This window comes from Tenrec ecaudatus, chromosome 11 (genome assembly GCF_050624435.1).
Source record: "Tenrec ecaudatus isolate mTenEca1 chromosome 11, mTenEca1.hap1, whole genome shotgun sequence".
Lineage (NCBI taxonomy): Eukaryota > Metazoa > Chordata > Mammalia > Afrosoricida > Tenrecidae > Tenrec > Tenrec ecaudatus.
The window spans coordinates 109,980,432-110,002,560 of record NC_134540.1 but is presented as its reverse complement, the minus strand read 5'-3'; the positions used below and the strand labels follow the sequence as shown (position 1 = coordinate 110,002,560).

Below are 22,129 nucleotides of genomic sequence, written 5' to 3'. Positions count from 1 at the left end.
CACTGGCCTCTTTCTTCACAGGGCTTGAAACTTATGGAGAAAAAACAAAACGAAACAAAAAACTGAGCAAAGAGCTGCACCCCTAGACCACCTAAGTCCGAATATCAGGGCGGATTAGTCAGTATTCAAAGTCCAGGTTGACATCTTTGCTGGAGAGCCCTCTGGAAGTTTGGAGCCCTAGGGAAAGAATAGACGGGTTCGTGCTAATGTGGCTCTTCATTTGAAGTGCGTAGGTACATGACAAATAACCCGCTCTTGGACGCATCCCTGGCCCCAAACTGCTCTCCCCAGGCAGCGTCCACCGACGCCGCGCAGATGTCGCCCCGGGGCGGGGGCGTGGCGGAAGGGGGCGGGGCGAAAGAGGCTGCTCGGCCAGCAGCCAGGGAGGAGTTTGGCGTGATTGATGGGAAGGGATAAATGAATAAAAGTCCTCGTTTAGCGACAGCAGATGCCCTCCGCGAGCTGCGCGGGTCACAGTGCCCGGCGGTCTCGCTCTCGCCGCTGCGCGGGCCGCGAAGGTCGACCAGGAGGAGCCGCGCGAACCCCGCCGCCCCCGCGCCGCCCCGCCGGGGAGGGTCCCCGACTCCGGTCGCCGGCGTCCGGTGAGCTCCATCCTCCAGGGAAACACTCCGCACTGGATTTCCAGTCAAATCAGGGGGCGAACGCTGTCCGTCCGGGACGTCTTTGGTAGTTGGTGTGGGGGGATTTTTGTGTTCGTTTTTGAAACGCGAATAAATCCGACAAGTTAAAGTGGGGTCGAGGTAAGGGAGATTGAGTGAGTTTCCAAACCATCTGGGAAGAGGGAAACGTCCAATTGAAGAACGCACATCCCCGATCCGGCTGGCGTGAGGAGGCTGAGGTTTGGGGGAAGCCCCGGCAGAGCGGCGTGGCGAGGTCTGGAGGTCACGCACAGGGTCTGAGGGATGGGAAGCAATATCCCTACAGAGGTCCATGGATTCTTTGGGGGGCTAAGTGCCTTGATGCCTGGTCCCCATGCACCCTTCGCCGCCGCACGAGTTGCCCCCGCCAGCTGTACCCCTAAATTCAGACGTGTTCCCTCTAATTCCCATTCTTGAGCCCCCCATTTTCAGACCGCCCTACCCAGTTGCTGATGAGTTCCCCTCTGCTGGGCCCGCGGGAGGAAAACGCTGTGGGGTGGGCGGTGGGAAAGGGAGCCCCCCGGGGAGGGTCACGCGCAGCAGGTTCCCCACACCCATCACAAACGTGAACTGCTTTTGCTTCGGGGGCTGGAGGCAAGACTGATCTGCATTTGAGGTCTGCCGAGGTCCCCCCACCCCCGCAGTGGCTGACCTGAGCGTCCTGCCTTCCTTCCCTGTCCATCCCCAGGCGCAGAATTCATTCGCTCGCCCGCTTCAGCCGGCAGCAGCATGAAGTTGCCGCCAAGCCTGCGCGGAGGCGCCCTGTTGGCGCTGCTTCTCGCTTGCGGCATCCCTGGGGTCTGCGGAGAGGAGAGGCGATTTCCACCCGGCCAGGCCACACAGCCACTTCTGGATGAGGGGGAGATAATGACGCCCCCCACAAGGACCTCTAGGCCCCGAATGTTCAACACGAGCCTTCCAAGGTCGTCCGCATCTCCACAGGTGCCTCAAGGAGGGAGGACAGCTGGGGGCCGGACTCGCCCTCTTCCCCCTCCCCAGTGCAAACGTCCGACGGAGATCAAGGACACTTTCAAGTATATCAACACAGTAGTGTCCTGCCTCGTGTTCCTATTGGGCATTATCGGGAACTCTACCTTGCTGAGAATCATTTACAAGAACAAGTGCATGAGAAATGGACCCAATATCTTAATTGCCAGCCTGGCTTTAGGAGATTTGCTGCACATCGTGATTGACATCCCCATCAATGTCTACAAGGTAATGCGCGCCTGCTGAAATTGGGCTTGAGTACAGGAGGGGGATCGAGTACACGTGGCGCGATGGAAGAGCCTTAGGAGCGAGCTTGCTTAAGAATATCCATCCCCTTCTGAAAGTCAGAAATCTTCCCAATGAAATTCTCTTCAAGTTGTTCCTTGTTATGTCTGGAACCCCAAACCAACAAACAATAGTTGCCAGCAGAGTAGCTTCAGCGTCGCGGTACCTATACGTCAGACTAAGTGTGCTCCATAGGAATTTTCAGTGGCTAATTATTTCAAGCCAGTGACTAGACATTTCTTCCAAGGTCCCTTGAGAAAGGGGAGCATATTATCTGTTTGTATCAACCAGGGACTCCAAACCTAGAACAGAGCTTCTCAAAGGGTAGTCCCCAGGCCAGCTCATTAGAACGAGTTGACAATTAGAAGATTCTTCATGATTACCCCAGACCTACTAAATTAGAAAATCTGGAATGGCGCCGAATAGTTTGTATTTTAACCAGTTTTTCAGGTGGTTGTGATGAACTGCGAAGTTTGGGAACCGCTGATCCAGAAAAAGCTCATCTTTATGTCCAAGGAGCCCTGGTAACATATCAGTTAAGCATTGGGCTACAACCTGTAAGGTCGGCAGTTCAAAACTATCAGAAGCTCCATAGGAGAAACACAGGGTTTGATACTCCAGGAAACATTTACAGTCTCAGGAACGCACAGGGCAGTGCCACCCTGCTCTACAGAGTCACTATGAGTTGGCATCAACTCGATGACAATGAGTTTTGAGTTTAAGTCCAACCAGTATTGACAGCATCCAAAAGTATGTTCGAAATGCAGGTTAATCCCAGGCATATTCATCCTAATTCTTCAAATTAAGGTCCTCAGGTTATTCATGGACACACTGACTTGGGGGCTTGAATAGGATTGTAGAAAATAAATAACATGGCAGAAAGAAGCCGAGACTGCGTAGCACAGCCTTTTTTGCTGCGAATAACCGTGGTTAGTTACTCTTTGTGGAGTGCTCATCTTGGACCACACACTAAGATAGTCTTACTTTCTGTACTCCCTCCAGCTACTCATAAGTAAGTATTACTACATTTTACAGGTGACTCATAAAACACTCCAAGTTTCACAACCATTGAGAGGCCGAAGGGGGAATCAGGCCCAACTCCTGTATGTCCCATTTAATTATATGCCACGCACAACTTAGTGAACAAGATAAAAAGACTCAACTTAAAGTCTGTCTGTTTCAGTGGGTAGCATCACAGTGTGATTACCATGGGCAGCAGACAGAAAACTCCACACTATTGGGCTCGGTGTTTCTGTGGAACTCCAAATGCATGTAAGCATGTCCACTTCCACAACTCTACCACCAGCTTACCAATGCCCACCCACTGAGGTTGTGTGGGGTTTAGGCAAAATGGTCTAAGTGAAAGAGCTGAGAAATTCTAGAGGACTATAAGGCTTGCTGCTGGTGCTGTTAGTTCATTGTTGAACTTTGAAGTCGACAGTTCAAGTGCCCTAGCTGTTCCCTGAAAGGAAAATGAGTCTATTTGCTCCCAGCTTCAGAAACCCTGTATAGGATCGGAGTGGACTGCAGTGGTCTCTCTCCTCCACACCTGCTAAACTCTGCTTCCACTTCATGATCAACAACAGGATGTTGCACACACGATAAAGACGACTGAAGTATAAGACAATGGAAATGTGCTTTAGGGATTTACCTAAGTCAGCTATGGGCTCACCCCAAGGGTAAACAAGTATATAGGGCGAGAGGAAGTAGCAGTGGGCACTTTTATCTTGGTAGCAGGAGCGGTTGCCATTCCCACAATAACTGTAAACTGCCCTTTTGACTCGCTGGAAATCAGAATCCTAGTAGCCTTATTTTAGAGGAATTCCAGAAATCTCTAAGGAGAAGAGATTAAGATTAGTATCTAGGTCTGAGAAGGAAACACTTCCAGAATTATGGAATGACTTGAGCAAATCCTGCATGATAATGAATTATTATGAGGGTTTGCAGGAAGACAGGTTGAAACAGGTCCTTAGAATATAGTACAACTCCAACAGGGCCCCAAAGTGACCTTTGTATGCAAGGAAACCTTCAGACTAAATTGTACCACTCCAATTTGGCAGATGAATTTAACTAACCAAAACTGAATTGAAAAAATTTGAATATAAAGTGTTATGAGAATTTTTTAATAAATAGGATACTTTATAAAAGGGAGGTTTTGCTAGGTCTTATGTAGAATTGTATTGTGAAAGATCTGTTTAGGGAGGCCCCAGGAAACTCAACAAATCCAGCCAGTCTAAAACTTTCCTAAAACCAGCTAACAGCTGACATGTTTTGTGGAAGCTCCCAGATGAGAAAGTTGTCTTTTGGTGTGCGAGCTTCCTGCTAGATATACATCAGCCCTCCTAGGGCCACCTTACTTTCTCTATCGGATCAAATTCTTATACGCATGCTTTGTTTCCCACACCCATTTCCTTTATGTTTCCGTGGGAAGTTGTTTCCTTCTCCACGAAGCCATTCATTCTGTTAAAGCTGTGTTTACTTCTGAAATGAACCAAGTGATGAGTAAGTGCGCATCTGACCATCTAGTCTGCTCATCAGCAGATTAATCACCGAGCAGTCCCTCTTTGCCATGTTAGACTTACTTTGATAACAGGCGTCAATCCGTAGTGCTCCAGGCATAGTAATGCTGTTGCCACAGGACACTGAGTCAGGGCTGAGTCAGAACTGTCCCTGAGTCAGAACTTTCCTCGGCACATACCTCTATGGGATCGTATCACCAGGTCTTTCCCCCTCGGAACCGCTGGTGGTTCAAACCACCAACCTTTGGGTTGGCGATCGAGCCCTTAATCATTGCGCAACCCACCCACTGCCATCAAGTTCATTTTAACTGGTAGCAAGCCTACAGGACGGAGGAGAGCTGCTCCCTAGGGACTTTTGAGACAATAAATCTTTACAGGAAAAAAACCAGACTCATCTCTGTCACAGAGCAGCTGGGGGCGGGGTTAACTGCTGACCTTGTGATTAGCAGGCTGATGTTTAACCCACTGAGCACCATGGTCTCTTTTCGGAAACCAGGATTCCTTACTATAATGCTCACCACTACCATTTAGTTAGTCCCCAGAGTATGATTTACTTCACTAAGTCATTGAAACAACCCTGTAGGGTGATATTGTTAGTACCCCTCTTTTAGATCTAAGGAACCGCACTTCTGGGAGAGCAGATTATTTGCCCAATGTCCCACCACCAGAAAGGGCTGAAGCTAGTACTTCACGCCAGGTACTCCTGCCCGTTTCCCTGTACTGAGCATGAGCATGCATGACACCTCCTTCTCCAGCCTTAAGACTATTAGCATCTCAGTTAAGTAAAATAGAGGAACCATATGACATGCAACACAAAGGCTACTTACTAAACCTTTCCAAGAATTAATTTAAGTCATCTGAAGCTTCCTCTTTCCTGAAATCTCCTGCAGACGGCCTATAGTGTAAAATACCAATATATCCACAGATGATGTTCTAAAGAGCTTATTTGTCAAAGCACCCAACATGGGACTAGCTGAATGCCATTGAAAGTTATTAAGTGGGAGACTCGACTCTAAGACAGTCACGTTTTATTATTTATTCACTTTGTGTGGAGTGTTACAACTCTCTGAGAATCCAATGAGTGTTGGAATATTGCTGTTTCTGTAATGTTTATTCCAACAAATGCTGACGTTTTGTTTGTAAAGCAGTTTTTTTTAAAGCTGTGACTTTCGGGATCATGTTGTCAGGCCTTTCTTCTGAAGCACCTCCGAACGAGCTTCAACTGTCAGCCTTTTGACTAGGAGTTTAGCACTTAATCATTTCAGCCACCAAAATGAGTGAATGTTATACATATATAAAACTATTATAGTTATACACATATATGATTGTTTTATATATGTTGAACATTCACATAGGTACACACATATTCATGTATACATAGCTTCATACATATATGCATGTATTCACATAGATACACACACATATATATGAATGTTACACATATGGAAAGCATCCATACAATTTCTGAGGGTTCGTACCCAAGCCCATCTGATCCTCATCTCTTGTTACCCTAAGGACCTCGGGTCATTGAAATGTCTCTGAAAATCCATGCCATCAATCTGGGTGTCAGTGAATCTAGCATCCTCTAATTTTGACAAGCCACACGGTGTCCTATCGTTGCTAGAAGTCTGAATCTTGGAAACTGCTATAGAGTAGGTTAGGACTTAACACAGGGATACTGCTGACAGACTTTGGGAAGTCTATGGCTGCAATATATGGCCTGCCTCAAGGAACTGGGAAATTTCAGGGAGAGTCTGCCCATTCAGTCAGTCAGTTTTCTTTGTAAGGGGAGCAAGTCCTATATTACAAACCATTGCATTTCCTTAAAGCAAGCAGTACTGTGAGGCTTTTGAAGCACTTCAAATATTCATGTAAAATGCTTAAATAAACCATATTTACTCTTCTCATCAACACATACTAGGACTATGCCAAAATTACACAAGACCACCCAGATGAAAAATTCAGTAATTCAAAATGGGTATTGAAAATATATATGTCAATATGTGTGTCTATAACTACATGGATATTAAATGCTAAAAAAGCATGCATAAGGAATTATCACTTAGTATAATATCTGGTACCTGACAAGTAAATAATAATATAAGTTAAGTTGGTGTGTGTGAATAAGAATGGAAATTTATATTTTGGGTTTTTTTTAATAATATAAGTATATGTGCCTACATCTGAAAGTTAAATTTCTAGAACTAGAGTTACAGAATCATACATTCTCTGCATTATGATTTTGACAGACACTTATGTGTTGAGCTCAAAAGATTTTGCTGCAAAATTAACTGTATTATACACTTACATACTTCATGTAGGTAGACATATATTCATGGATCTATCCTGCTTGGTAAAACATAAAATCATCATGGGTGGAGAGTCAATGGAAAAGAGAGAGAGCCTCAGTAATATGAATCGACATAGTGGCTGCAACAGCGGGTTCAAGAATAGTGAGCAGGCTGCAGGATTGGGCCGCATTTTATTTCATTGTCCATAGCCCGGCTATGATTTGGAACTGCACCTAACAGAAGCAATACCATGTATATATTACATGCAATATTGAAAACCTAACTCGGTGCCATTGAGTCAATGCGGACTCATAGCAATACCATAGCACAGGGTAGAACTACTCCAAGACTATAATTCTTTAAAAAATTTTTTCTATTAATTGGGAGTTAATACATATATAACTCAGGACAATCACATCAAGCAGAATTGAATATTTGCTACCACAATCAGTTTCCAAACATTCTCTTTCTTTCTGGACTCCTTGACACTGTCTCCCTTTGACCCCCCCACTCACACCCCAGCCCCCCAAATCCTTATTCTACTTGCTCTCCCTATAGGTTCATCAATCCTGGACTTCATATACCAAAACACAGAAAACCATGTAACACAACTTCAAGAGGGTGACCTCCAATAAGAACACCTCTGAGATACACCCTAGTATGAGCAAACAAAACCCAAACCAACCCAAACAAAAATACAGAAAATATTGAAAAAAACCACATCAGGTCCAGCATACATAAGAGGGGGGATCAACTGACATAGTTTTAATTGTTCAAGTCAGATGTATGCCTTTGATCTTCTACAGTCATATCTCCCATGCACTCTGTTTAGTAACCACATTCCTCCCATCCCTCGATTGTGGAGAGAGGGAGTTCATCAGAGACTTATTTCCAATTTAGTTTCCACGAATGAATCTTGGGCTTCAACTCTCATCCGTAGCCTTCTGAAAACTGGATTCTCACATTTTAGGCTCTCCTACTATTCCCTTCTCCGACTTCAGATTATATGCTTTACAATCCTGCCGTAACTGATGATGATGTGCTTCTTCTCTGTGGATTTAGTTGATGTCTCTCTTAGATGGCTGCTTGCTTGGAGACAATCCTTTAGGAACCCAGATGCTATGTTATCTGATAGCCGGGCACCATTTACTTTCTTCACCACAGTTTGCTCTAGCACACGTAGCTTCTGTGTTCCCTTCTTGAGAGCGAGTATCAAGCAGGGCCATGATGTAAGAACTAATTGTTCATATGTTAGAGCTAGGATTTAGTGTGGGCCCAAAACCCATCCTTGAATCTATGTTTTGGTTTTAATTTATTATTAATTGGGAGTTAATACACATAAAATGTCATTCCATAGTTCGACACGTCAAGCAGTATTGTGCAATTGATTCCACAATCAGTTTTCATACATACTTGTTCTTCCTGGACGCCTTGACATCATCTCCCGTCCCCTCAAACCCTTTTGTACCCCACCATCAATTCCTTGTTCTACTTGCTGTTCCTATAGGTTCATGCAGTTCCTATAGGTTCATTTGCCAAAAAAGAGAACAACATGTAACACAACTTCAAGAGGGTGACCACCAATGTTATAATACCTCTGAAATACACCCTAATACGAACAAATCAAACAGAATCTCACAAGTTTGCCAACATAACGTATGTCTTAATATATCATATGGGGCACTGATGTACCAAGACCATGTTTTTCCACCTATCAACAGTTCAACAATGTTGGTACAGTTGTCTGTTACTTCCTCAGACACCGTGTACATTCTGACTTAAGTTCTCAGAGCCCTAATAATTCTGTACAGAAGTAGAAAATCTCATCATTTTCCTGTGGAGCAGCTGTTGGTCTCGAAGTGCTGACCTTTCAGATCACAGCACATTTTGTAACCATTACTCCACCATGGCTCCTTTATACCATACAGTATATATTACATACCATTTAGTATACATATATAGACCACCCACACACACACATACAAATTGCATATGGGCTTCAAAAGGTCACAGAAAAAAATTCCATTTTATTTACCGTTTTTTTGCTCTTTTCTTCTTTTACATTTTATTAGGGGCTCATACAACTCTTATCACAATCCATACATATACATACATCAATTGTGTAAAGCACATCCATACATTCCCTGCCCCAATCATTCTCAAAGCATTTGCTCTCCACTTAAGCCCTTTGCATCAGGTCCTCTTTTTTTCCCCTCCCTCCCCTCTCCCCCCTCCCTCATGTGCCCTTGGTAATTTATACATCATTATTTTGTCATATCTTGCCCTATCCAGAGTCTCCCTTCTCCCCCCTTCTCTGCTGTCCCTTTCCCAGGGAAGAGGTCACATGTGGATCCTTGTAATCAGTTCCTCCTTTCCAACCCACTCACCCTCCATTCTCCCAGCATCGCCCCTCACACCCCTGGTCTTGAAGGTATCATCCACCCTGGATTCCCTGTGCCTCCAGCCCTCATATGTACCAGTGTACAGCCTCTGCCCTATCCAGCCCTGCAAGGTAGAATTTGGATCATGGTAGTTGGGGGGAGGAAGCATCCAGGATCTGGGGGAAAGCTGTGTTCTTCTCGGTACTACCTCGCACCCTAATTAACCCATCTCCTCTCCTAAACCCCTCTATGAGGAGATCTCCATTGGCCGACACTTGGGCCTTAGGTCTCCACTCTGCACTTCCCCCTTCATTTAATATGGTATGTATATATATATATATATATATATACATACACACACATATATATACATACACACATATATATACATATACACACATATACACACACATATATACATACACACACATATATCTTTTTTTTTTTTGCATGATGCTTTATACCTGGTCCCTTGGCACCTCGTGATCGCACTGGCCGGTGTGCTTCTTCCATGTGGCCTTTTTTGCTCACCTTCAAGCCTTTAAGACCCCAGACACTATCTCTTTTGATAGCCGGGCACCATCAGCTTTCTTCACCACATTTACTTGTTCACCCACTTTGGCTCCAGCCGTTGTGTCGGGAGAGTAAGCATCATAGCGTTCCAATTTAATAAAAGAAAGTATTCATGCATTGAGGGAGTGTTTGAGTAGAGGCCCAAGATCCTTCCACCACCTTAATACTTAACCTATAAATATAGACACATAGATCTATTTCCCCATCCTCCTATATATATTTGCATGTACATGTCTTTGTCTAGACCTCCATAAATGCCCTTTGACTCCTAGCTCTTTCTTCCATCTCCCTTGACTTTCCCCCTGCCCTACTACCATGCTTCGTCGCCACCTGGGCTAGAGTATACCTCTTCTCTAAGCAACCTTACCCTTGATCATTTCCCACCAGGCCTGCCACTCCCCCCTCTCTACCATATGGGGTCCCATGTTGTTCCCTTGTCCCTGGGTTTGTTAACACCACTTCCTTACCCCTTCTACCCCCCCACCCCAAGTCCCCCCGGAACTGTCGGTCCTATTGTTTTTCCTCCAGATAGTTCATCCAGCCTGTCCTATTCAGACAGACCTGTGGAGACACTAACATGCACAAAAACAAGACAGAGGAAAACAAAGCAACAGTATACAACCAGACAACAAAACAACAAAAACAAACCACTGACAAAGAACAGAACAAAACAGTTCACAAGAGAAAAGCTTGTAGTTAGTTCTGGGATCGTTTGCTGGCCCTTAGGAGCGTTTTCCAGTCCAGTCTATTGGGGCACCATGCCCTGGCCCCAAAGTCCACTTTCAGCATTCCCTGGGGACCTTGCCACTCCCTTCCCTTGCTGTTCCGCTGCACTCCCCCAGTGATTTGCCTTGGTGTGGTGGGATCAAATCAGGTGCAATTCCCACACTGTGTCTCTGGTGCAGTCCCCTGTATCGCCCTTAGTCACTGAGGGGCATCATTTCTCATAGTGGGGCCAGCCATGTTGTTCTCTCTGTAGACTGGCTGCTCTACTCAGGAACATCATCCTCCCAGCCTGGTGGGCCAGGCTGTGCTCCACTCTCTCCTCCTGTCCCTTCATCTGCTCCCGTGTGCTCTGATCAGATATGTCCATCTCCCGGAGCTGCAGAGTCAATGTCGTCCTTTGGAACAAATTCTTTTCGGGGGAGGGGAAGGAATCCACTTAATTTATGGTGCTGGGGCCAGCCTCCCAGACCTCTCCACTGGTTCCCTACTCCATGCCGGGATATTGCATTCACACCTTGTGGCACTGGGTTGAAGTCTGGTCCCACTTTCCCTGTGGAGATATAAACAATACCCTCCCCTTGGGTGGATTAGTGCCCCATGCCCCTGCTCCCCTTTTCTTCCTTATATTCATCCTTTTGTTTTCCTTTCCCCCCCTCCTCCACCATTGTCTACCATGTGCATCCCTGGTTTTGGTCTGGTCTCTTCCATACTACACAGTTTTTTAGGCACACATACGTGTGTGTTTGTCATATATATATATATACATATATCACTAGACCCAATATTTTTGTGTTCTATATATAACAATAAAAATTCATGGTTTAAATATCTGATATGGGTGAATCTCTCCTTATTTGGAGAGTCAGTAGTGGTACCCTTGTTGTCTATAACAAATTAGTAGGATAATTTAAAGGTGTGCTGCTTATCAGAACCTGGTATATGACCGCTAAGGACATAGTTGCCAAAGCTGTGCACAAAGCAAAAGAATTGACTGCACATGAGGTTGGTGTGAAGGTCGTACTTTTTTCAGCCATGGATTTTAACAAGGGTTGGTGGGGAATTGAGGGAAGTTAAATGTTCTTGGGCTAAGCGGTCCTTAAAAATTATTTATGCATCTTATTTAGCCATTTAATTCTCTGTTTATATTTCCCAGAATAACTAAGTTAGCTAATTCTCAAAGATAACTTCTTTTATGTGTAAGCATATTGCTTTTGAAAACAAATCTACTTGTGAACCAATAAGCTAGATGTGGACATTAACTAGTTAGTAAAACTACAAGTGTAAGCAGTTGTTCAGTAGTGTTAGAGACTGGCGATTCTTTAAAATATACTGTCAGAACTTCATAGTCTCCTCAGATGCAAAGTGGTTGTTTTCATAGTTCTGAGAAGTAAAATTGCTGATCTTTAGAGTTTTAACTAATTAAGGTGAGTTACATATAATATTAAAATGCTGGTGTGCTAAAATGAGGAATTGTTTCTCAGAACCAACAATAAATTTTGACCCTATCAGATAATCAGACGTTTTCCTGCAGTTCTTTTAGAGCGTAATCATTTTCCTTTCATCCAATCTACTTTTAGTACTGAATGAGGTCAAATGTATTGAACAACTTTTACAGTTAAAAGTAAAATTAATTGGGATATCATCATATTTCACTTTTTATGGTCCATATTTTAAAAAAATTCTTACAAATTATCAAATAAACATGTCTTTAAACCCATGACTTATTTTTGTTGCTGTTCAGCTATTTCTCATTACTATTATTTTATGTACCTTTTGATAGTTGACAAGGTTCTAAATATTCTCTCTCTCTCTCTCTCTCTTTTTAATTGGGGGCTCTTATAGCTCTTATCACAATCCATACATATATCCATTGTGTGAGGCACATCTGTCATATGTTGCAATCATCTTTTTCAACACATTTCACATTTTAAGTTATACTTTTTCAATTAACTAGAATGTGCATATATTTCAATACAAAAACTGCAGTTATTCTTTCCCTGCCTCAGGAAAACCTTTCTCAACTTCAGAACCCACCCCCCTAAAAAAATGCTATTCGTGGATAGTGATATTACCTGTCTCATGGTGACTTCATGGAATGAAATTTCTGCCGGGTCCTGCACTATACCCATATCAATTATATATCAGAGAGTATTGTGATCAATTGTATTTTCATTGGCTGATTTTCTCAAGTCAATGGTTCAGCTGTTCTCCTCAGTGCCTCTTGGTCTGAAAACTCCTTTGAAATTTGTTTAGAATCATAGCAACATATAAGCTTCCACTTACTACACAAATGGTAGCTGTCCATTAGGTGGATGGGCTGGGAATCAAACCTGGATCTCCCACATGGTTTTCTAGAATTCTATCAGCAAACCATTTCATTGGAGTCTAATTTCTTCAGAGTTAGAAACAACTGTTTCCATTGGCAATAAAGTCACTGATATAGTTTAGTGATATATAAGTAAATTTTTGTGATGGTACCTATTAAACAAAAATAGAATCTATTTACATTGGTGTTTACTTATTCAAAGCAAGAGCTTAAAAAGTGTACCAATTACAAACACCTAAAGTATTAAACCTAGCTCCATTACCTTCAAGTTGATTCTGACCCATAGTGACCCTTTAGGAGAGGGTAGGATGGTTTCATTGGGTTTCCAAACCTGCAAACCATTATGAAAACAAATGATCTCATCTTTTTTCCTTGGAATGGCTGGTCGTTTATAACTACTGGACTTTCCATTAACCCTATTCTTAACCCACCACACCAACAGGGCTCCTAATATTCCTAGTCAAGTGCCACAAATAATTGACTCATCTATGTACACCAATGTTCATTGTAGCATTATTCACAATAGGTCAAATGTGGAAGCATCCTCAGTCCCTACCAAGAGATGAATTCAGAGAGGCTGGTGGGCTTGACCTGCAGACCTTGGGGTTAGCAGCTCAACACTAATCAACTTACCAGGGATCCTTATTCCATACGCACACTAGAATATTATTTAGTCACTAGAATATTATTTAGTCATAAGGAGAACTGAAGGCCTGATACAATCCTTCACTATATGAGTGCAACCGAATGGAAAGAAATTCTAAATCCTAAAATGGAACTAATAAAAGCATCATGATCAGTTCAGAAAAGATCAAAGTTCTCAAGAATTTCATCTTGCTTTGATTCACAATCAATGCCCAGGGAAGCAGCATTTGTCTTCAGCGATTGTCTCGGGGAGTTGAGCACACAATGATATGATTTTTTGTTCTTTGACACAACCGCTGAAGACAAAGCGGGTGAATAAACAAATGTGGTGAAGAAAGCTGATGGTGCCCGGCTTTCAAAAGAGATAGCATCTGGGGTCTTAAAGGCTTGAAGGTAAACAAGCGGCCATCTAGCTCAGAAGCAACAAAGTCCACATGGAAGAAGCACACCCGCCTGTGTGATCATGAGTTGCTGAAGGGATCAGTACTTAACCAAATTCTTATTGATAAATGATGTTATATGTTTGACCTAAGGGGAGGGGCTTTCTTCTACTTCTATTTTTGAAGTATCTAATGGAAAAAGTAGTAATGCTTGTTCTACCTAATATATGCAAATATTAGTCAAAAACTGTTTAACAAGAGTAAAGTCCAGACAATTTCAGAATTCATATTCCCAACCCACTGCTTCACATTCTACCCATGTATTGCCATGACAAATGCGTGGCCAACACTTGCCATGGAGTCATAAAAGCTCCCCTTGTTTGACTTGTTGTCTTTGTTCTGCCACTGGATCACTCCATTAGTCCTGGTTTTTAAATTGTTCTCAGGCCCTGTTTCCTTCATTATGCTAAAGCGATTCCTACTAAAGGCTTTACCTGTTTCCTTTCCTCACTTAAAACATGTCTTTCCAGATGGAAGCAGTTTCCCATCCCTGTCCAAGACAATGACCTAGACAAGACCTGGTCTCAAGTCCAAGGGGCCAGACTCTTCATGTCACAAAGAAAACCAGATAGGGCGAATATTCAATATGCAAGAAACATGCTAAATGCCTATAAACGATTAAGTATTTTAAAGAGTGTTACCACATAAAGCCTGAACTGAAATAAGATTTCAGATATAAGTGATGATGTGGAACATTTTATTACGGGACTTTGCATAGTAAAGAAGAGATTAGTTATATGTGAGAGTTAGTTGAATGTAGTATATGAGTATACTTTAGCTGACAATGTCTAATTTAGATTTCATTTGTTCCCAAATTTTTTATTTAGAGAATATTCTTTCTTTTCCCCTATATGCCCTCCAAGAAGCCCTGGTGGTGCTGTGGGATTGCTAAGTGTATGGTTGGCAGTTCAACCCCGCTAGTCACTTTGCCAGCGAAAGATAAGCCTTACATTCCCTAAGTATTTTCAGTCTCAGGAATGCTGTATTGGTTTACTGTGAGTTGGAATCCCTTCATATCAATTAATTTGGTTTTGAATTTCTTATAGACCCTGGTTAAGGAATCTCTGGGTGGTGTAAAGAGTTATCATACACATCTACTCACAGGAAGTGTGACAGTTTGAATGAATCCAGAGTCACCTCAGAATAGAGGTCTGATGATCTGCTTGCAGAAAATTAGGCATTGAAAACCCTATAGTTAAGTTAAAATATAACATCTTATCATTTGTTCTCAATTTTGATCCATTTAAAATCTGTTCCAATTTTTATTATTTTCTTCCTTTTCTATTGAGGTTTTGCTCTGTTTTCATTTGTGATTGTTGGGTTTTGTTTGTGTGCTCTGTTCTTTATCTTAAATCCAAGATAGGTAAATCTACAGAGAAAATAACTAGATTAGTAGTTGCTTGACTGCCATCTACAAGATCACCTGTTTGAAACTACCAGCCTCTCTTTGAGGGAGAAGGACAGGGTTTTCTACTCCAGTCAACAGGTCCAGTCTGGGAAATTCAGTCGCTATGAGTCAGGACTGACGCAATGGCAGTGAACCTACAAGTTTATGGCAGAGGTGGTTGGGTAGAAATGGAGAGTTAATGATAATGAGCACAAGAAAGAACAAAAAGTTCTAAACTTGATTGTGGTGATGATTGTACAACTCCTTTTAATATTTTTTAAACTTTCAATTGTATAATATGTGAATTATATTCAATAGAACTGTTAATTTATAAAAAATAAAGGGGAGACAGCTAAAACGCACTAGAGAAAGGAAGAGAAAGGGGGAGAGAGAAAAGGAAATGATTTTTGAGTTAGAAACTAACAGTTGACTAAAGTATTTCCCGATCGATTGTTTCCCAGAAACTGACACAATCCTCAAAACTATCCTCAAGTCTGACCTTGGAAAAGAAGCGGTTCTTCATGTCTTCTTTCTGCTTCTCTTCTTTCAGTTCCATTGTCCTTTCCAGAAAGGATGAAATTATTTTTTTGAATGTTTACAATGTGCAGTGTCTTATCCTCCTTCACTCAGTGCTCTTAAGTTGTGTGACAGGGCTTTCAGAATCCATAATTGCTTGCAAGTGTCCAATAATATTCTACGTATAGAATTGTGTGTAATTATGGCAGGAAATTATGTACGGTAAAAGGTTTGCTGTTCTGCTTCTGAGCCACGAGACTCTCAGGATAGATTCTGTTGAATATGAAGAACAGTTTGGTTTCTCAGGTGATCTTAGAGAATTCTGCCTCAGTAGATGAATCTAATAGCTAGGTTTATCAGTGGGATATGTCATGTCTCTTGGTTGTTTACAGAATGTTTGAAGTGCTACTAGACTGTTTTCAAGCAGAATCTGTAGAGATATATTCTGTTTAGATAATTGGAAAATAGCAATCCATTTCTTTAATGTCCTATTACAGACTAAATTAATTTCATTGTGAAATTGATTCAAACATATTTGAGGACCTTAAATATTTCCTAAGAATTATGGTTTTTCATTGTTTTCTATCTTTTTGTTTCCCATAGAAATTTTGTTTAAAGAATTTTAGCTCATTTTACACAACACTTTGCACCGTCCCATCTATTTACATAATACCCTTCGGTAAGAGGTGACATAACATTTAACAGACACATTTCTCACCCTCATATCACGACCGTTACATGATGAAATACATTTTGATGAATGCACGGTGGAACATGTAACTGATATTTGTTTCTGGAGGCACACGAAAATCGTACTCTCCACTGTACTCTCCGAGTTCTTGCAGGAACTTCCTTCACATTCTCTCTGTATGCAAGAATAGAAAAAAAAAGGGGGTTCTCACAAGGAAATCCTTGAATGAGGACAGTCTATCTTGTTAAAATGCTAACACAACTCAGAACACTCTTTGTGCTATAGGAAACTGAGATAAAAATAAAATACACCTTTTCCCACTGTGAAACACAGCCACCTCTTTTTATTTCTTTCTTTCTTTCTCTCTCTCTCTTTTTTTTTTTTTTTTGAGTCTTCCTGCAAAAACATTTCTGTAACGCCAGGCATTGGAAAAACATCTTTACAGTGTGTCCTAAGATCGAGCCGGCTGCAATCTGGCCAAGTACCTGTGGTTGTTGTTCTATTTAACACAGTATCAACCCATCCTCTTCCATGCTGTTATGTGCACTGCAGCCATCTCCATCAAATTTACAATCCTCTGAGCAATTGAAACTCTTCAAGAACTCAAAGTAGACCGTGAGAAACAGTAGGTGCTCGTCTCCTTGACAAGTGTGAGAAGGGGGGAGGAAAGGTGAGTGGAATTTTTGTCTTTGACTTGTTCCAGCCTGCTTAAAAGGGTAGAATTCCAACCAGAGGACAATAGTCAATTGATCCTCAATCCCAGAGCTCCTGGCTCTGTGTGTCAGGATGGCTTGATCATTTGGAAGGGAGAGGACATGAATTAGAAAATGCAAATAAAGCTAATGCATATATTCAACCTCTCTAAATTTCCTTTGGAATATGAGAACTGGAAAACTTATGATAGAAGTTTCATCATAGAGGACATCTACTTTATGACCAAATCCATTCATTCATTCGTTGTTATTCAACAATGAGTGGCCATCTACTATTCCAGACACTAGGACTGTTGTAGAATATTTGGAAACAAATAAAGTGTTAAAACTTAGGGTATACATGTTTAACTAAGAAAAGAGGATAAGAACATAGTACATATGTTTAATGGAGCAAAGAAACACTTATTAGAGCAAGATGATTAACTTTGGCATTTTCTGAATGCATGGGGCTTGAATCATTTTATTATTGAAAGTGGTGTGTCTTAAAAGGGTCCTCCCTTGTTTCATTTCTAAGGAATGTGATCTTTAATTAAAAAACAAAAAAGGAAAATATAAACCCCCAGTTGGAGAAAGGTTGGAAGGCTCATTTAATGTATAACCAAAGGATTACGTTGGCAGGTTGCTACTCTTCTTCTCTAAAGTGCCGAACACTTGCCTCTCTGCACAGAACACTTGTGGAAATATGCTAAAGAAAGGATGTTTATTTTCTCTTCATGCCATCCTTCAAAAGGAAAAATAACCTATGATATAAAAATAATTTTAATATAATGCAAACATAATTTCATATAATATGATATAAAATATTTTATTTTCACTATTGCCATTTTAATTTGCCAAACAGTCCTTGAAACACAAAGTTATGAAATCCTGGTGATCATTGAGTAGAAAACTTTGTCACTTCTTTTATCGATCTGACCAATAACCAATTGGTGAGGATTCTACTTTAACCCATACAATCCCTTGTGTGTCGAAGAGAACTGTGCTGTATAGGGTGGTAAATGGCTAATTTTGTGGGAAGAAGTAGATCACAAGGCCTTTTTTCCATGGCATGGCTAGGAAGACTGAACCCACAATTTAAAAACATCATTTTATTGGGGGCTTGTACAATTCTTATCACAATCCATACATCCATCCATTGTGTCAAGAACATATGTACATTTGTTGCCATCATCATTCTCAGAACATTTGCCTTCTACTTGAGCCCTTAATATCTGCTGCTCATTTCCCCCTCCCTCCTCCGCACTCCCCACTACCTCTTGAACCCTTCATCATTCATAAATTATTATTATTTTGTCATATATTGCCACAATTTTTTAATTGAAGCTAAACTCATTAACTATTTATGCCATTCATTTTCAATCTATTGTTTATAAATTTTACAAATCTATTGCTTAAATTTATAATCTATTGTTTATAAAATTATGCTTTCTATGTACTAGGGGAGCAGTTGGTTGGGTGAGTCACTATGTAATGTCAGTAATTGGGTGTTTTTTTAATTGAACAAGGTTTGATAAATGTTCAGTAACATATGTTCTAAAGAATTTCAAACACAACCTAGAAATTTTAAACGTGCAGCAGAAACATAAAAACCATACTGAATGTTACCATACTGAATATTATATATATATAATTTGTCTTCACTATTTAGACTTTGTTCTCAAGTTATTGTCTAATCTCATGAAAGACACTCCAAAGAATGCCCTAAAATTTAGGAATAAAAAATACATATTTTTTGAGTTTACAGTTAGCGATGTTCATTGAATATAAAATGAGTTGATCTCCTCTATCCACAGGAAAGTTATATTGATGGGTTTCAAAATATTGATGTTGAATGTCATATTTTTGTCAATAAATGGCAGAATAAATAATTTTCAGGACCCTTAAGAACATTTTTAGAAGTTGATGCCTTTGGATGTTAAACAAACTCTGTGCACCAAATTGTTTTGCTAGAGGACATTAAGATAACAGACACGCTCAGAGGGCAGCATGGGTCCTGTCACAGGGTGTCCGCTTCTGGGTTTCCACAAATGTCCTGCTCAGACAGGCAAGTGGTCAGCATTTTAGATGAGGCAGACAGCAGCCTGCCGGTCACCTTTCTCATTACAGACTAAAGAAAGCAATAGTGCATACTCTTCCCCATTCCTCTGTGGCCTTTAAAGATCAATAGCATTCAATTCTGAATTGGAAACTTGAGACTCTGCAATCGGAAGAAGGGCAGGCCACATTCTCATCTTTGCTGACTCCCTTAGGACGGGTAGCTTTACAAATTGTAATCTCTCGGTTATGATTAGGTCTCCCACTAAGTCTATACAGAACAAACTTGAACAGAATTGTTACGGTTCTGAGTTTATGCTTCCATGTCCTCTGTGATAGCATGGGTCAGAGGTTGGACTGCAGACCTCCCCGTGGTATAAAGTGTGATAATCCAATTTCTAGACAGAGCCAAAAACAATAATAACCTCCAAATAGGGCCAGGATTCAGTGCAGACCTCATTTTTTGAGTCACACTCGTTTCCCTATAACGATCTGAATATTCCCTCATCTTCACTCTTCTTATGGTTGTGCCTACATTGCACAAATGTTTGCATCGTTGAAAGTAATTCAAGATAGAATAACATGCATGAAAATATTCATTTTATCCCTATAGTGGTCAAAGATTTGGACTTTATAGGGTTAGCAGAGCTAGGAGGTCTTCTATGTCTAGCTATTTCACCCATGGAAATAGCTTCTGTTTATTCTATGGACATTTTATTCTATGTGTAACTATTTCACTCACAATGGCTGTGGACTATAAATTATAATATTTTATTTAATGCTAAACACTTTTCTATAGAACAAAAACCGTTTTCAGAGTCAACTCTGACTCATAGGAATCCTATAGGTGTCAGGTAGAATGTGCTTTACGGAATTTTCAATGACTTATTCAAAAAAAAAAAGGAGCCTGGTGGCATAGTATAGTCCAGGCTAAACAGAACTTCTAGCCATGAGGTCAGTGTTTCAAATCCTCCTATTGCTCCTTGGGAGAAAGGTGAGGCTGTCTGCTACAGTGACTATAGTCTCAAAACCCTCAGATGGAGTTTTTTCTGTCTTACAGCTCTACTCTAAGTCAGAAATGACTCAATGGCACTGCATTTGGGGTTTTAGGAAGTCGATTCCCAGGGCTTTTTTCCAAGTACATTGACACTGTGCACTAGTGTCACCAGGAGCTTTTACAGAAACCAGCTCACAGGTGTCATCGTGGGCATTCTCCCTGACTCTGGAGCCCGACCGCATAGGTTCTCATTTGAATCTTCTACTTATGAAAGTCTCAGGCAAGTTCACTAGTTGCGTAGTTATAAGTAAGAAGTTCCCCCAAACTTAGTGGCTTAACACAATGAACATATATTTTCTCTCTGTCTGTGGTCAAGATTCCAAGAATGGCTTATGTGTTAGTCTGGGTACATTAGAGAAACAAATCCACAGAAACTCATGTATAAGAAAGAGTTTCATATAAAGGTTAAGTGCACATCAAGAAAACATCCCAGCCCAGTGCTGCCCAAGCCCACAAGTCCAACATTAACCCATTAACTCATATGTCCACCACCAGTCCACAAAGGCCTCCTCCATCTCACAAAACACACACTATGACACCGACTTCAGGAGGAAAGCCAAGTCAGTGAATGTGTAAGCATCTCAGCGCTGGCAGAGCTCTCCACACAGCTACTCCAGCACCTAGGGCTGCATCGGGGTAGGTCCATGTGGCTTCTCCTCAGGGATGTCTTGCAGGAAGTGAGCCTTGCCAGCTGAAGTAGGAACTGGCTAAGGCAGCTGCACCCTGGTCTGACGATCAGAAAGCAAGAGACCGGAGAACTAGAAAGGCGAGGCTCACTGAGTCATTTATCTCCCCACCCTTCAATTAACCCCACATGTGTTTACCCGCCAGGTTAGCACAATAAACTAACTAACTCAGCTTACCTTAGTTAGCTGGTTCTGAATTAGAGTGTCTGCCATCAGGATATTGGTTAAGACTGCAATCCTCCCCAGGCTAGATGCGGGCTAGATGCAGGCTAGACAAGTCATTTCCTTGAGCAACTGGACAATTCATTCTGGTGGCAGTCAAAAGGCCCCAGGTCCTTCCCACGGGGCCCCTTCACAAAGAGATTGTCAGTCTCCTCCTGACCTGAGAGCTGACTTTCCCCAGAAGGAGCACTCTAAAAGAAAACAAAGAAGCCGTAATGCTTTGTACTAACTTGAACTTGACGCAGTAGCCACCCATCATTCTGTGTGGTAGTGAGGCATCATGTCAACCACTCAGGGCAGGGGTGGAGTCAAACCTATCAATCAAGTCACAGCCTTATGACACCTACTTGATGTCTTTAGCCTTTAGTATGAGAATGAGGAAGTCCAGGAACTCCCCCAGCCCCACCCCTCTCTTCCATGTTGCCTTCCTCCTCTCTGGCACTCAGTGTCTGCCTTAAGAAGTGGCTCCATGTGAGCCACCCAACCCTGAGGTACCGCTGCCCCGCCAAGTTTCCACAAGACTGCACCCACCAGTGATCTGTGATCTTCCTGCTTCCCAGTTCTGTGTGATCTTCCTGCTTCCGTGTGATCTTCCTGCTTCCCAGTGATCATTCGGCACCACTGGCATGTGGCCAAGTGAGTCTGGAGAAGTACTTATGAGCTAGCATGGGACTTATGGGCTTGAGTGGGACTGGACTGTGATGCTTTCTGATATATAATTGCTCCTGGATATAAGGCTCTTGCTTGTCCATAGAGGAGAGTCACTGGATTCGGTTCTCGAGATAACCTAACCTACCACATTCTCTTTCTCAAGGGGAAGTCACCAGCCCAGCTCACGCTCAAGGAGAGGGCAATTAGACATCACCGTATGATGGGAACGAGTGGACATAATTGAAAACAAACACAGCAAGCCAATAACCTTCTAAGTGGCTCAGCTGTTATCTCTGCATTGGGGATAGTAATAGCACTATATCATAGGGTTGCTTTGAGA

General features: G+C 41.9%; 1 protein-coding gene across 1 annotated transcript in view; it reads left to right on the top strand.

Annotated features, from left to right (window-relative positions):
• The first annotated feature begins 426 nt into the window (after positions 1–426).
• Positions 427–22,129, top strand: part of EDNRB (endothelin receptor type B) — a 37,000-nt gene continuing 15,297 nt past the window's right edge. The window contains exons 1-2 of the mRNA XM_075563492.1: positions 427–602; positions 1,348–1,874. Of these exons, the coding sequence (XP_075419607.1) occupies positions 449–602; positions 1,348–1,874 (681 nt within the window). The 5' untranslated portion in view covers positions 427–448. The remainder of the gene's footprint in view (positions 603–1,347; positions 1,875–22,129) is intronic.